Source organism: Crocuta crocuta, unplaced genomic scaffold (assembly GCF_008692635.1).
Source record: "Crocuta crocuta isolate KB4526 unplaced genomic scaffold, BGI_CrCroc_1.0 scaffold44, whole genome shotgun sequence".
NCBI classification, from domain to species: domain Eukaryota; kingdom Metazoa; phylum Chordata; class Mammalia; order Carnivora; family Hyaenidae; genus Crocuta; species Crocuta crocuta.
Genome location: NW_027530179.1, coordinates 6,945,614 through 6,961,272, shown reverse-complemented (window position 1 = coordinate 6,961,272; position 15,659 = coordinate 6,945,614). Strand labels below are relative to the sequence as shown.

General features: G+C 60.6%; 1 protein-coding gene across 5 annotated transcripts in view; it reads left to right on the top strand.

Moving 5' to 3' along the window:
- FOXP4 (forkhead box P4) overlaps positions 1-12,609 on the top strand; it is a 32,306-nt gene extending 19,697 nt beyond the window's left edge. For 2 of the 5 annotated variants that reach the window (XM_077764985.1, XM_077764982.1), the window contains 13 exons: positions 3-89; positions 1,377-1,524; positions 1,663-1,876; positions 2,134-2,238; positions 3,032-3,119; positions 4,092-4,175; positions 4,307-4,478; positions 4,578-4,654; positions 5,607-5,708; positions 9,281-9,402; positions 10,947-11,013; positions 11,478-11,662; positions 12,062-12,609. In XM_077764985.1, coding sequence (XP_077621111.1) covers positions 3-89; positions 1,377-1,524; positions 1,663-1,876; positions 2,134-2,238; positions 3,032-3,119; positions 4,092-4,175; positions 4,307-4,478; positions 4,578-4,654; positions 5,607-5,708; positions 9,281-9,402; positions 10,947-11,013; positions 11,478-11,662; positions 12,062-12,209 — 1,599 coding nt within the window. In that variant the 3' untranslated portion in view covers positions 12,210-12,609. Of the gene's footprint in view, positions 1-2; positions 90-1,376; positions 1,525-1,662; positions 1,877-2,133; positions 2,239-3,031; positions 3,120-4,091; positions 4,176-4,270; positions 4,479-4,577; positions 4,655-5,606; positions 5,709-9,280; positions 9,403-10,946; positions 11,014-11,477; positions 11,663-12,061 lie in introns of all 5 variants that reach the window. The other 3 variants (XM_077764984.1, XM_077764981.1, XM_077764983.1) reach the window with 2 other exon arrangements.
- The last annotated feature ends 3,050 nt before the right edge of the window (positions 12,610-15,659 follow it).

The window sequence follows — 15,659 nt, the reverse complement described above, 5'->3', positions numbered from 1 at the left end:
AGCTGCAGGAATATTACAAGAAGCAGCAAGAGCAGCTCCACTTACAGCTCCTCACCCAACAGCAGGCTGGGAAGCAGCAACCCAAAGAGGTAAGGGGCGTGGGGGGCGGATGTGCTCTTGTGTTGTTGGGTTAATGAGAGCAGAAGGCTAAGCCCCTGCGCAGGGTTCCCCTGCGGAAGATGCATGTAGATGCGTGTATGTGAGCATCCGACAGTCCTTGCTCAGGACCAGTTGCTTTATTGTGGGGAAGCTTCCTGCCTACTTGCGCCCACCCCCCTTCCCTAGCCCAGCCCCAGCCTCGGCCACTTGTGATATCCTGCCCTTCCCCTCCAGAGAACTCCCCAGCCTGTACCCACTCGCCTCATCTGAGCCACCGTGTCTCCTGGGCTTCCATATCGGGCCCCTTGGCTCTCCCTCCATGTCCTAGACATGTGCCTCCCTCCTGCTGGCCAAACCACAGCCAAGTCTTGAGTTGCCTCTTTCCAGAAGCCCGCCCTGCTGATGCCTAGTCATTGCCCAAGGACCCACAGCCTCCCCCTCAACCGTCTGGGTCTAGTAATTGTTGCATTCTCTGCATTATCTCTAGGCTGGGGTTATTGAATAGCCAGCCCCCCACACCCCACCCCCAGGGCAGGCAGGCAGGCAGAGACGTCCCTGGTCCCTGCCTCCCAAGCACCCGGGACATGCTTGGCTCCTGGGACTCAGAAATGACTTGCTGCTGGCCTGACTTGTCAGTGCCTGTGTGAAGAACTGAATGGGGGCGGGAGCAGAGCTCCAGTTCAGCGAGCTAGTGTGCGCCTGAGCAGTAGCGATGTGCCTCTTCCCTGGGCCTGGGTCCCAGTGACCAGCTGATGCTGATCTTCGAAAGTCTGGTCAGACTCTTTGATTCCCTGTATCTAAGAAGCAAGAGAGAAGCTGGAGGGGGTAGGCCCCCTCCTCGGCGCAGAAGGGGGGCACCGGGGCATGTGGGAAGGGTGCCCGCCAGGCGGGAGTGGCCCCGGAGTCTGACAGGCTCATCGATCATTGTGATGAGAGCCCCCCTCCCCATTTCCAGGCGAGCACAGCTGCGGTGCGGGGAGCCGAGGCAGCGGAAGGAGGGGGGCGGGAGCAGGGAGGGCGTCGTGCTGCGTGTCTGGGTCCGCTGTGTGTGTGTTTGCGCGCGCGCGTGCGTGCGTGCGTGCGTGTGTTTACTGCGAGGAGGCATGCAGCCCTATGGAAGCTGGGCCGGGAGCAGAGAGGCGGCAGCCGCGGACGCCGCTCCCACAGCTCCGGGGGCCGACAGGCCCTGGGAGGGGGTGGCCGCAGGGTGGGGGCCAGACGGCTCGCCCTCCGCTGATGGCACCCCTCTCTGCCCGCCCCCTCGGGCCCCCCACCAGGCACTGGGGAACAAGCAGCTGGCCTTCCAGCAGCAGCTCCTGCAAATGCAACAGTTGCAGCAGCAGCACCTGCTCAACCTGCAGAGACAGGGGCTGGTCAGCCTGCAGCCCAGCCAAGCCTCAGGGCCCCTCCAGACCCTCCCGCAAGGTGAGTGCCCCTCGCTCCCTGATCTGCCCCCCCTCCCGCTGTCACTGCGCTTCCCCTCCCCGGGGATGAGGTGGGAGGTCCCCCCAGGGGCAGAGATGGGGGGGCCCTGCCAGCCTCCCGCCTTTCTGTCTCCCGCAGCAGCTGTGTGCCCGACAGACTTGCCCCAGCTGTGGAAGGGCGAGGGTGCCCCTGGGCAGCCCGCCGAGGACAGCGTCAAGCAGGAGGGGCTGGACCTCACTGGCTCAGCCACCACCGCTACCTCGTTTGCCGCCCCCCCTAAAGTGTCACCCCCCCTCTCCCACCACACCCTGCCCAACGGACAGCCCACTGTGCTCACACCTCGGAGAGACAGGTGCGGGGGCCCAGGCTGGGAGAGGGCGCTGCACACCTGCCCCCCAGGGCGCCCCTGGAGCCCCAGGGATGGGGGGGAGGAGGTGGAGCTCAGGACCGGAAGTTCACCGCTCTCCCAGGGCACACAAAATTCTCCGTCTCTGGGAAACCCATAGCAGAGACAGAAGCATCAACAGCGGGGGAGCGGGGATTGAGCTGGGCCCAGGGCTGTTGGAGTCCTTAGGGTCCCTGACCACTGCCTCCGTCCTGCTCTCCCAGCTCCTCCCATGAGGAGACGCCAGGCTCCCACCCCCTGTACGGACATGGAGAGTGTAAGTGGCCAGGCTGTGAGACCCTGTGTGAAGACCTCGGCCAGTTTATCAAGTAGGTGTCACCCCCACTCTCTGTGGCCCCCCCCCCAGCAGCAGCCTTTCCATGGGGCCCCTCACCCCCCAGCCTGCCACCTAGCTTGCCCCTTCTTGGGCCTCCAGCCACCAGCTGTCCTGTGCTCCTCACCCCTGGGGTGCCTAGCTCCTTCCCGCCAGCTCTGATCACTCCGCCCCCCTCCCAGTATGTTGCAGGGCCTGCAGCCTCTGTGTACCCGATCCCCAGGCTGTCAGAGCCCAGCAGGGTGGGGGCGTGAGGAGCAGGAGCGGACTCCCCCGCCACCCTCCTCAGCTTCCCCCAGACTCAGTGCTGGAGACTGATGGCCTGGTGACAGGCCGGAAGGCCGGTGGACAGGCAGGGCGGGAGGCGGACAGGCGGCTGGCAGCAGGCGGCCAGCTGCCACAGCCGTGCCAGGCTCTGTCACTGACTGATTAACTCCGCTGTCTCCCAGACCCTTGCAGCATCAGGGTCAAACAAATTGTTTTCACGCTTCGTCAGAGGTTTACTTAATTAGTTCATTTGCAATTAGATCTCTCTGTAGCTGCGATTTTAGCAAAGACATCAAAGGAGGCTGACGAGAAGGCGGCTTCCTTCTTCGCCCCGTTGCCCCGTTTTTCGTTTTTTTGTTTTTTGTTTTTTGTTTTTTTCTTTCCCACCTCTTTCCCGTTGTATCCCTTGGTCTGTCTGCCTTGCAGACTGTAGGCAGGATTAGAATGCGGGATGGGAGGGTGGTAGCAGCCCAGAGCCAGGGCCAACTGTCTCTGCTCTGACCCCTCCTGCCCTCTGGAAGACACCTCAACACAGAGCACGCCCTGGACGACCGGAGCACAGCCCAGTGCCGGGTGCAGATGCAGGTGGTACAGCAGCTGGAGATCCAGGTGTGCACTGCGGGGACGTGGGGACTTTCCAGGAGGGGGTTAGAGGGTCTCAGGGAAGGGTCATCTTATCCCTTCTCATGTGTGCCAATGTTGTGAGGTCATCGCAGTCAGATTCTGAGCAAACCCGGGGTGGGGGGGGCGCCCAGAAGAGTGCCATCCTTCTAAAAACAGTAACAATATTAACAGCTAACATTGAGCACGCCCTTTGTGCTGATTTAAATACTTTCCCTGTGTAACTCAAGGGGTCTTCACCACCTTACACGGCAGGTACTGTTACCAGCCCCACTCTACAGATATGGAAGATTGAGGCCCAGAGAGGTGAAGAAACTTGCTTCTGGTCACTCACCCAGTGGGTGGCCAAGCAGGGACTAGAACCTAGGCAGGCAGCCCGTCTCCTGAGTCCTCACCCTGAGGCACACTCAGGACAGTCCATCAAGCAGCCAGTCAACGTTCACCCGTTTCCCTCTGGCGCCTCGCGGAGCGCCCTGCCATGAGAGGGCAGTTGTGAAAGATCTATTGAATTTATGAATGGGGGTGAATGAATCATTCATCCATTCCCGCGTCTCCATTCATCACAGGAGGACCCTCTCACACACAAGTGCCACTGAACTTGGGTGTTGTTCAACCACAGCCTCTGCCTTCGATGGGGGGAAAAGGCCTGTGCCGTGAGGAGGGAGGCCCCTGACCTGTAGCGGCTTGCTGAGCTCGAGCCTGGGGCACACAGTGTAGAGAAGTGGGGAGAGATGTACAGAGCCAGCGGCCCCGGGCCCTGGCCTTGAGGGGGTGCGGGGGGTGGGGGGCGTGTAAAGCAGAGCTGAGTCCTTCCAGGAGCAGGGGACAGCGGGAGCCAGACGCAGAGGTGTGGAGGAGAGGGGTGGTGGGAATAGGGGTTCTCTTGGGTGTCTGGTGGAGGAGGAAGAGGACCGGATGCCCCTGGGGCTCAGCCCCTGCCCACCTCCCGCCTCTCCACAGCTCGCCAAGGAGAGTGAGAGGCTGCAGGCCATGATGGCCCATCTGCACATGCGGCCCTCCGAGCCCAAGCCCTTCAGCCAGCCAGTGAGTGACTCTCCCCTCCCTGCAGCCCTCCCGGGACCCCCCGGGACCTCCCCCACCCTTGGCGCTGGTCTCAGCAGCGTCCCCATTGCTCACAGCTGAACCCGGTCTCCGGCTCCTCCTCATTCTCCAAGGTGACCGTCTCTGCAGCAGACTCGTTCCCAGATGGTCTCGTGCACCCCCCAACCTCGGCTGCTGCCCCTGTCACCCCCCTACGGCCCCCCGGCCTCAGCTCTGCCTCCCTGCACAGCGGGGGCCCTGCCCGGCGGAGGAGCAGTGACAAGTTCTGTTCCCCCATCTCCTCAGGTAAGGACTGCCAGGAGGGTCATTCCCGTCCCCCCACTCCCGCCCCTGGCGAGCCAGACCCCCCATCTGGCTACCTCACCCTCTGCCTGTCTCCCCCAGAGCTGGCCCAGAATCACGAGTTCTACAAGAACGCCGACGTCAGGCCCCCCTTCACCTACGCCTCCCTCATCCGCCAGGTGAGTATGGACGGTAGAGGGGGTGGCAGTGCACACGGGCCCCCACCTCGGCACCCCAGCCGCCAGGAGTGTCCCGAGGCCAGAGGAGAGACTTCCCCTTCAGCACCTGTCCTGTCCCGGCTTGTGGGTTTTCCTTCCCAGCAGTACGGTCTCTGGCACAGCCTTGGCCTCAGCGTGCTGCTGGTGCAGACCTGTCTCTGGGGGCACACGCACTATTTTTTGCTGCTCACACCCACTGTCATTCATTCTCTCACTCCCGTGTGAATACACTCCTGGGAGATTATTTTCTCACAGACTTGCCCTCTGTCTGCCTGCCTCTCTCTCTCTCTCTCTCTCTGTCTTTCTCTTTGCCCCCCTCCCCCTCTCTCCCTCTCCACCACCCTCCCTCTCCCCCCCAACGCTCTTACACACACACACACACACACACACACCGTTCCCTCCCTCATGTCCTTAATGCTTAATGTACATTTACACATACGTCCACCTGCTCTGATCTGCACACACCGGCACGCACATCCTCACACTTATTCCCATACATGCACACATAGCCCATCTCATGCAAAGGGTGCCCTTTGCCAAAATTAGGGTAAATTCCAAACGCCATCTCCCCACCCCCACCCCAGGACATCTCTCTCCCGAGAATACCGCCTCATTCTGACTCCAGTGCAGGGCACTTAAAACCAGTTTTCCTGCAGAAGGGAGTCATGTGCTGCTTGTACAGTGCATGTAGCCCTTGAGGCTCGTGTTTCCTTTGGCCCCTGGCTGGGCTGTCCCCAGCCTGCTCCCTTCAGGGGACTGACAAGCACCACCAGTCCTCCTGTCCCACAGGCTTCTGTCGCAGGTGTCTTCTCTCCTCAGCGTGAGAGTCAGAGCCAGGCAGGAGGGGAGAACACAGGCCTGTGACCCTCCAAGGCCCAGACTGAGGGTCCCTTTGCTTCTCGCTTGCCTGTAGGCCATTCTGGAAACCCCTGACAGGCAGCTGACCCTGAATGAGATCTATAACTGGTTCACCAGGATGTTCGCCTATTTCCGGAGAAACACTGCCACCTGGAAGGTGAGGCCGCTCCTTCCTCCTTGCCAAGGGCCCCGGTCACCCTCGGGCATCTCCACGTCCCCTCGAGACCAAGGCTGTGTAATATTTAGTCCCATTGGAGAGGCAGTTCTATAGAAACGGCCCTAGCAGGGCCCAGGCCGCACCATGGGCCCCTCCACCCCCACCTCAGCATGGGCTATGGAATGCTCTCCAGCTACCTCTTAACAGCCCCTCCTTTCCAGCTTTGTGCTGCCTTCTTTCTGAGAAGAAATCCTCCTCTTCTCTGAAGTGCTCCCCAATAGGCCCCAAGGGCTCCACCCCCGTGAAGTAGGGCCTCTGGGAGTCTGTAAAGCCCGAGCCTGTTAGGGAGGCCCAGGTTATACCCTCAAGACACCCCAAGGGTCTGGGTACCTTGGCGAAAGGTGCATGTTCTGAAGCCTGGGGCGGGGTGGGCTGTATGCAGGCCTGGACGCATGGATGGACCGAGCAAGACCCGTGGACCGTGCTGGGACACAAACCCAGGCGCTCACACCCTGTCCCCAGCTCTGCCATGGCCGCAGGGAGAGGATTGTCTCCATCCAATTAGTCATTTCAACAGCTTCAGCCACAGAGTGTTCTCGGGGGACCAGAGGCAGGGAAGGGAGGGACTCTAGAAAAATGGGACACAGAGATGTGGACTGGGGCACTCAGCGATTTCTTTTTCCATAGCCAAGGTGGGATGGATGGATGGATGGATGGATGGATGGATGGATGGATGGATGAATGGGGTGTGTGTGTGTGTGTGTGTGTGTGTGTGTGTGTGTGTGTGAGAGAGAGTGTGAGTGAGTCTGATGGGTGAGAGTATGAGGGTCTATGCAGCAGAGTGGGAAGGTGATATCTAAATTGGGAAGGAGGAGGGGAGAAGGAGAAGGGATTGTTGGCACCCTGCGGGGAAGTTTAGACACTGGGGAAGGAAGGAGTCCCTACTTCAGAACCTTAATTGGATCCCCGGCTCTTGAGTCCCCCTGCTGGCCAGCTCAGAAAGTGCAACAAAACAGGCCACTTCCCCACCACCCCTCCAGGTTTCAACAAGTGTCATTGAGGACCCCTCCTGACCAGTGCGGCATTGGGCGGGGGCTGCACAGGGCCGTCTCCTCTGCCCTGAAATGTGCTAACTGCCGCAGGAGACCCTGCTCCATGACCTTCCATATCGCTGTGCCCAATTCCCAAAGCCTGGGAAAGCGGCTGTGGGGCAGGGACGGCAGCTCTGATTGGCTGTGAGTGATGTCATTTCCTGCCAACCACAGTCCTGCCCTCTCCCTGAGCCAGCAGGGCCTTGTGGGGACCACCTAGTCCGGTGTCCAACCTCCAGGCCAGTTTGGATACCAGGTCTTTTAAATGAGAAGAGTCCTGTACAAACAGAAAGGATCATTACAGTGTTCATCTAATGTTTATGTTAATAATGCAGATTAATCCTCTATCTTTAGGGGTGAGACTATACAGCCTCACAGAGAGCCTTCTCCTTGGGGGCAGAGTATCACTCAGCCACCTGCCCTCCTTTCCTGTTCTCTTCGCTGTGCCAACCCACTGTCCTTTCTTGAGATCAGAAGGGTGGTTTGGGGGACTTGCTGAAAACCCTCGATGGCCATCTTGAAGCCCCTCCCCTCTAGCCCAGTGCCTTTGGCCTCCCATGCCACCTTCTGTCGTCGCCCAGCCCGGGTCGGCCCAGTGGTGTGTCTCTGGCCCCCAGGGCCTCACCTCCGCCCGCCTCAGCTAGTGTAGGTCCCAGTGTAACACCAGCTGGGGGAGCAGGTGACCTTCCTAGTTAGTGCCCTGCTGCTGTGACTGCCACTTAGGGCACTGCCTAAGGGAAGTCGCAGCCCTCCCTGTGCCACAGCGGAATCTGTCTCCGCTTGAGGTCCACTTTGACCTTCAGGATTTTTGCAGCCAGGCTTCACTCATGGTCCTCAGGAAACGTACCCTGTCCACACCCAGCCGTTTCTCTCCCACTTTCCACCCATTTGTCTGCCCCTTGAGGCCCCTCCTCAACCGTTTCTCCTCCTCTCTTCTGTCTTCACCCTTTCTGGCCTGCTCCCTCCGTCACTGTCCACTTCAGACCAGGGCAGAAGGGTCGGGGGCCAGCGAGGGCCGAGCCAGCTGCCGTTCATCCGGGGACAGCGCTGCCATCTGCCACGCTGATGGTCCTCAACAGCCTGCCCCCCGGTGTCTGTCCCTTCCCAGGGCCCGTGTTGTGGGCCCTCCTTTTGTTTACGCAGCCCCCTGCCAGACCCCTTAAATTGCCGTTAATGTTTCAGCGTAACGAATTAGTCTCTCATCACGAATCAGGCTTCGAAATGAGGGAAAAAAGCCCCGGCGAGGCCATCCTCGGAAATTGGGGTCATTCTCATTTGCAAAGCGGAGGATCGGAGCCCCGTAATGCGGGCAAATTTATTCCGAGGCAGGAGCCCCGGCGTGATTAGGCCCTTTGTAATTATCGCTCCAAGAGATTCCACTCCAGCCGCCCGCCTCCCTCGTGGATTAGCAAGCGAGTCGGAAAAATACACAGGATTTAATTAGAGGCAAATTAAAATTGGTAATGAAATCGGGCCAGTTGCAAGTGGCAAGAGTTGGAAGGGAGAGAGGGAGAGGGGATCTCCAGGGGCACGGGCTGCCCGCCCTGCCGGCTTTCTTCCCCGTTTAGAAATGTAAAGAGGAGACAAGGATGGGGACAAGGCGGAGGAAGCTGAGGGAGGACAGGTAGCAGGGACAGGGACGGTGGGGGTGGGGAGGGGGCAAAGCTGGGAGAGGAGAGCCACAGGGACCCGACAGAGGGCCGTGCGGGGAGTGGGTGCGCTAGGGCCCTCATCTAGGCCCCCTGGGGGGAACTGGGCCAAGCACCCCCGCCCTCACCCAAGTGTCCTACAATTCAGATGGCCTCAATTCCTGAAGTTACCCTGCCAGGAGGAGGTGGGAGCGACAAGGTGACTTTCCCTCTTTTCTCTCTCGTCTTCCTGCCTCCCAGCTACTAAACCCGCGCTCTCCTTTCTCCCCGTGTATTTCAACAAGTATGCATTAGGCCTGCTGTTTACCTCATGCTCTTAACAAGCCGTCTGTTCTCCACGCCATGGCTCCCGCACTCCTAGAGGTTGAGGGAAGTCTCAGCAAGGGTTCCTGATTGATGTCCAGAACTTTTAAAGCCTAGTGGGAATTCTGCGTGCACCTGAGATAACAGGTTACTGACGTGCCAGGGCCCGAGTGTGATCTCGTGATCAGGAGCCCCAAGTAACAGCGACGTGTGTCTGATCAGTGCTGCCGGGAAGATGAATGATCACTACCTAGACAGCGTTTAGTTGGTAGACAGCATTTTCCAAAACGTGGCAGGGAGAAGGGAGCAGATCATAAAACAGGTTGTGGGCCGTGAAGACCCTGGCAGTCCCTGGGTCGAGGGCAGGAGAGAGGCCTGCCTTTGCCCCTGGCTGGGACTCCTCCCTGGGGCAGCCTGCTTGTCCCTTGGCTAGGGGAGGTGGGACACGGTGGGACGGGGACTTTGCCATGTGTGCTTGCCGGAGCGGGGCAGGGGGCTCTGAGCACTCACCCTGTCCCCACACCCCCAGAACGCCGTGCGGCACAACCTCAGCCTGCACAAGTGCTTTGTGCGCGTGGAGAACGTCAAGGGCGCTGTGTGGACCGTGGACGAGCGCGAGTATCAGAAGCGGAGGCCGCCAAAGATGACGGGGTATGTGGGCCCAGCCCCGAGGAGAGGCATCTGCCTGGGGTGTGGACCGGGTCATCCCCAGTTTCTCTCCAGGACACGCATGTGAGCCGGGTCCTTCCCACGCTGGGGGTGGGGTGGAGGAACGCGGGGGAGCCTAGAATCTGGAAGTGACAAGCGATCAGAAAGAGGACGCGTATGCCTTATTCTGTCCCTGTTTCTGACTGAGGGAAGAAGCTTAGGGGGACCTGGCAGCAGAGAGAGAGAGAGAGAGAGAGAGAGAGAGAGAGACCCGAAGTAGCTGTGGCCAGAGCTGGGACATGGGGAGATGCCAGCCAGGTGGCCATCAGTGAAGCAGCCAGCCTCAGAGCTGTGCTCCCCTATCTCATCACAGGATGAGCTGATCTCTGAGGACCCCAGGCCCCACCTCTGTGTGTTAGAGGGAGAGGGGACCCAGAGAGGGCTAGGGGTGGGGCGAAAGTCACACCACACTGCAGATTGATGGCAGAGCTGGGTCTCTGAACTTCCACCTTTGGTGTTTGCTCTAGCCTGTAGCATTTTCAGTGGAAACTGAGGCATGTGGGGGCGGGTCGAAACCTCCCCTTGGCTTCCCTTCCAACACCCAGTGGCCTTCCCACCCCAAATGTCCCTCACACAGGCTACCTTTCGCCCATGCTTCTTGGGCCAGAGGCCTGTTGGGAGGGGGAGAGAAGCGAGGCAAGAGGTGGATGTCTATTCATGTGGATGCCTTTCCGCTTCAGAGATCCTTCTCCTGGGAAAAGAGCCTCTCCACCCCCCTGTGGGGGCTGGGCAGGGTTGGGGCCTAGAAAAGGAGAGGAAAGCCATCCCCTTCTGAGGGTACCACCCCCCGGACATGGGGGGGGTATCTTTATGTCTCTTTACCAACTTGGCCAGAAGATCTGGATTCAGGTGTACTTCTGCTTCTCACTGGCTGGGTGCCCTTCGGCCAGTTCCTTAACCTCTCTTAGATGCTCTGTAAATGGGCGGTAGGGGGTCAGTCACTATGGAAGAGGGACAGCCTTGAGCCACTGTTTTTCCTGGCCCAACTCCTGAACCCCTTCCTGTGCAGACGAGCCTTTGGCATGGAGCACGTAGAGACAGGCTGAGCCCATGGCTTATTAGACGTCCCACAATTCCCGATGGCAAGAGAGTGTGGATATTACAGACGGGACTATCGGCTATAGCTTGGACCTGCCGAGCACCAGGAAATCTAGGCAGCAGAGAAAAACTGCCGGGGGCCACATGACGGGAAGACAGGCATTGGGAGGGACCCCTGTTCCCACTGGCCGGCTCTGAGACCCTGCACACGTTCCAGAGCCCCCAAGAGCCCCAACCCGGGAAGGGGGCTGTCTGCACACACCACGGCGGTGTCAGCGTGAGCACTAAGGGAGATAGAGCGCATGCGGGGCTCAGGGGCTCAGCAGGTAGTGCTGACCATACTCTAGCCTCCTAGCAGCAGGGATGGAGTATTGCCTTGCACAGGCCAGGGCCTAGTCAGGGTCAAGGCCTGAATGAATGAACGGAACACTGCCTTCTCTGTCTTCCAGGAGCCCCACCCTGGTGAAGAACATGATCTCGGGCCTCAGTTACGGAGCACTTAATGCCAGCTACCAGGTGAGTGCGCCCTGACGGGAGCCCTTTTCCCTCTCACCCCCTTGCTGACTGCCCACGCAGACACACCTTCATCCGCTCTCCCCTGCAGAGGGCCCATCTGTCTGAGGAGAGGGGGCCCCAAACGCCAGCCCTCTGCCCCACCCCCACTCAGGGCACCAAGAGCAGGGAGGGAGGGAGGCGTGACCACTGGTGTACCTCATCTCTGTCCCTGGCTTGTCAGTCTGGGGGCCTTCTGCCTCCTGGGGACGGATGGGTCAGGCGCACGTTCCCAGGAAAGTTGTGAGGCAGCAGGTTGGGGTCACCGTGTGGCCTTGGGAGGGGTGCCGCGTGGGAAAGCCCGAGAATGGGCTGAGGACTTGCCGAGATGGACCTGCCAGCAGCGGGCACCCTGGAGGCTCTCTTGGGGTGGGGAGGGGACATCACTGGATGGAGCCGGCTGACAAGGCCACCCCTGTGCCCTCCAGGCCGCCCTGGCCGAGAGCAGCTTCCCCCTCCTCAACAGCCCTGGCATGCTGAACCCCGGCTCCGCCAGCAGCCTCCTGCCCCTCAGCCATGACGATGTGGGTGCGTCCGTGGAGCCGCTGCCCAGCAATGGCAGCAGCAGCCCCCCTCGCCTCTCCCCTCNCCGCCGGCTCCAGGCCCCTCACCAGTGGGATCTCCACCTTCTCACCCCCCACCCACCTGTCTTCCCAGACAAGTGACTTCTCTTCCTTCCTTCTCATGGTGCCTCTCCGTTCCCTCTCCCTTCTTGTTCTCTGGTCTCCTCCTCTTTATTTCCCTCCGTCGTGCCTTCTTCCTCTTCTCCTTCCTCCTCTCTCCCTGTTGTCTGTCTTCTCCACAAGCAGAGGCAACTTCTGCCCAGCCCCCAGCCCTATTCCTGGGAGGTGGGCTCTGGGGGAGATCAGACCTAAGATGTCAGGCCCCAGTGGCTCAGGGATGATGTGGTCCTAGGGAAGTGAGCTGTGGACACCCCGCTGCACCCCCAAATTCTGGGAACCCGCCCCCCTTCGCCCTGCCAGGTGCCCACACGGGGTCCCTTATGTCGCAGCCACCAGGTGCAGGTGAAAGAGGAGCCGGCTGAGGCAGAGGAAGACCGGCGGCCAGGCCCTCCCCTGGGCCCCCCCAACCCCAGCACCGCGGGGCCTCCAGAAGACAGGGACCTGGAGGAGGAGCTGCCGGGAGAGGAACTGTCCTAAGGGCCTCTAGGGGCCGGCCGGGCAGGGGTGAGACCCCTCCCTCTGGAACCCAGGCCCCACCTACCCCCACTCCTCAGCCCCGCCCAAACCTCAAGGCACTTCCAGGACTCAGATGGGGGTGGGGGGGACTGGGCTAGCTACTCCCAACTCGACCTGACAGACGCTCGGTGGGCAGGGACGGCCCTGCCCCCGAGGGGACACCGAACCCCTGGTCTGGGACCGGCAGAGGAATTGGAGGGCCCAGACCCTTCCTCAGACCCTGCCCTGCATCTGAACACCGCCTCCCCCCAACCACCAGCAGCAGCAGGGCCCTCCCCCCCACCAGCTCTCCCCTACAGGGCCCCTCAGCGCCATGGAGACCCGCAGGCGGGGCGAAGCCACCCCTCTCAAACCCAGGGCCCCTCGCNTGCGAACTGTGAAGAAACTCCCCCAAAGCCCCCAACTCTGACCCCAGCCCGTGCCCCCGCCTGGGCAGGCGAGCTGCCATTCCAGACCTTCCCCCTGAGGAAACCAGCCCCCTCAGCGGTGCCCACTAAGAGCCACGGCTGGGGTGGGACAAGTCGCGTGCCCTGTGGGGGTCTGGGGGAGCGAGGCTGCCGGCTGCAGGGCGGACCCCGGGCTGAACTGGGCCTGGACCCCGTTCACTGGGTGCTCCCCCGCCGCCCTCGCACCAGGGAGCAGAGGAAGGGGCCCATCGCCGTTGGCCTCCTCACCCAGGTCTGTGCCCGGTGGACTAATGGAGGGGGAGCCACGCTGCCCTTGAGGCGGAAGCTGCCAGAGCCACCAGGAAGCATCCTGCCTCTGTCCCAGGAAAGGCGGGCGGACACCAGGCTTGAGGGGCAGGTGGCCGCTGCGACCCAGCAGGTCACCCCCAGCCTGTGGGTCCCCCCGTTGCAGTCCTCCCTCACCCTCCCTCAGCCCCCCCTCCCCACCCCCAGTTAAACCGATGACCAAAGACCTTTCTTATGCCGGAAGCAAAAACCAAAACTTTTTGTTGGCTTTTTCCTTTGTCGCCTCCCCCCTCTCACCCTCCTTGCTCCCCCGCCCTGGCCCCAGGCTGGAAGCCCTCCCTCCACTTAAGTTATTGTTTTAAACCAAAGTTTACAGTGTCTGTTGGTGGCCCAGACCCTCTCTCCACCCTTCCTCCACCCCACCCTGAGGACCCTGGGACTCAGCAGAGGCCGGGGGCCCTGCTCACCCCCACTCTGCTCTTGGCCAGCCAGGAGGAAGGAATGCGGGCAGAGGGAAGGAGGCGCGCTGCCCTCAGCGGCCGAGGGGTCCTCCTCTCCTCCCAGTCCCAACCCCGGGCTGCGCTTCCTGGGGGCTCTCCAGACCCCTCCCTAGGACCAAGCCCCCCATCACACTGGGAGTGCGGATTCCAGCAAAGGAGCTGGAAAAGAAGTGAGACTCCACAGACCCCCTATGGGGGACCCCATCTTAGGCCACGGACTGGGTGTGTTGGATGCTCGTGATACCCCAGGCCAGGCCCCTTTGCTGAGAAGACTCCTTGGACTATTTCCCAAGAACCCCCCCACATACGCCCCTTCACAAGCCACCCTTCCTGAGAGGCAGGGGGCCCTCCGCCCCCTCCCTTATGTACCCCCCACCTGTGTTCTGTTTGACCAGCACAGAAATATTAAACGTCCTCTATTCACCGGGCCCTGCGTGTGTCACCAGGGTGAGGGGGGAAAGATTGCTCTGGGGGGCTGGGGAAAGGAGCCCCGTGGACAGTGGGGGCTCCTTAGGAGTGCTTTCTGGGAGGGCACGCGAGCGGAACGGGAGGGAGGGATGTGTGTGTGTGTGGGGGTGCCTGTCCCCAGCTCCCGCCTGCTCCTTCCACTGTCATCCTGGTGTTCTCTGGTATTTTCTTTCAAACCAGGTCTCGTCATCATTCTGCTTTCTCCCAAAGTCACAATTCCTTCTTGCCCGCCTCCCCCCCCCTTTTCCTTTAAGGGTAGGTTCAGCAGGGAGATTTCCCCCGGGGATGGAGAGGATTCCTGCTGCAGGACCACCACCCCTGGAGACGGGTGCCTGCAGGCCCAGGTGCCCTTCTGGTCCCATCACCCTGCTTCCGTGGGGCCACCTGGATAGGGGCGTGTATGTGGGGGTGGGGCTGTCAGTGGGTGCAGGCCTGCCGCTGTGTGCTCTGTCAGTATCGTAGTGCTGGTGGGCTCAGGATCAGGAAAGGGGGTTATTCTGACTCACTCATAAGGGCACCCTCGGTCTTTAGGGGAGGGAAGGAGGGAGGGAAGTCTAACCTGTTAAACCAAACGTGTCCTGACGCCTCCCTCAGCCTTCCGTCCCACAGCAGTTCCTGGGCCTCTGGCCTCCTCAGTCCCCAGTGCCCAGCACCCACCAGTGCCATCTACCAGTTCCCTTCTCCTAGCACCTTGAGCACCTTCCAAACACTTCCATCTTGAGGGTAGGGCCCCCAGACCTGTGTCCTGAGCCCCCAGAAAGAATGTGTGTACCTGGGGGGAAGCCCAGAGGTAGAGGAGAGGGTGTGGAGAAAGCAACCCACTTGGAATCTGTTGCCCTTCCCACCAAACTGCTAGAACTTTCCAAAAACCAAGCTGGGACGTGGGGAGCCAAGTGGGGAGGAAAGGAGACGGGATCTGGAAATAGGAGTCTTCACTGACTTCTCTGTCTCAGAACCATCTTGTCCTTTCCTGCTGCTTTCGACCACGGTCTGTTACCTTCTGTCTCTTTCTCCTCCTGTTTCTTTTCTCTCTGTTTCACTGCTGTCCACGCCACCTCCTCCCCCTGCCCTAATCCTCTGGCTGCTTGCATAGAGCCTGGGGTGAATTCCCGGCACCTCCTCCAGGCATCTCAAGATGGCCTGGCTAGCTCAGGCCGGGGGGCTCAGCCTGGAGTCTGAATCGCCCCGAACCCTCCACCCACAGGCACGCCCACCAGCACTATGTCAAGCAGCAGTGCGACGTGCTGTCACCCGGCCCTGCGGGCCCTCTGTGGAGGCTGCTGGCCCAGGAGAACTGGCTGGGTGTCATCTGGGTGGACAGTGGCATCCCCTGCAACGTAATAAAAGAATCCCCTACGATGTCACTGCAGCCACTTCCCCTCCGGGGCCCACCAACCCCCTACAAGGCCCCGGAGAATCTAGCGGTATCTGCTGCCAAGCTCCCAGTTCCCTTACTCCACCCTGGGGAGAAGGTCTCTGTTCTCCATGCTAGCCCCAGAGACGTCCCTCCTGCACCAGAGACTAAAGGGACAAGACTACACCCAGCCTCACTCTCAGGACAGTCCTTCCCACAGTCTGACTTCTGTCCCTCCTGCTTCAACTAGAGTTTTGTTTTTTGGTTTTATTTTTAATTCCTGCCCCCAGAGGTACAGCAAATGTCTGCTCAGTGCACTTGGACGTGGCGGGAGGCTCTATCAGGCTTTGAGGAGGAGGGGCTTGCAATAGGAGCGACAGGAGACAGCGGTGGGCCA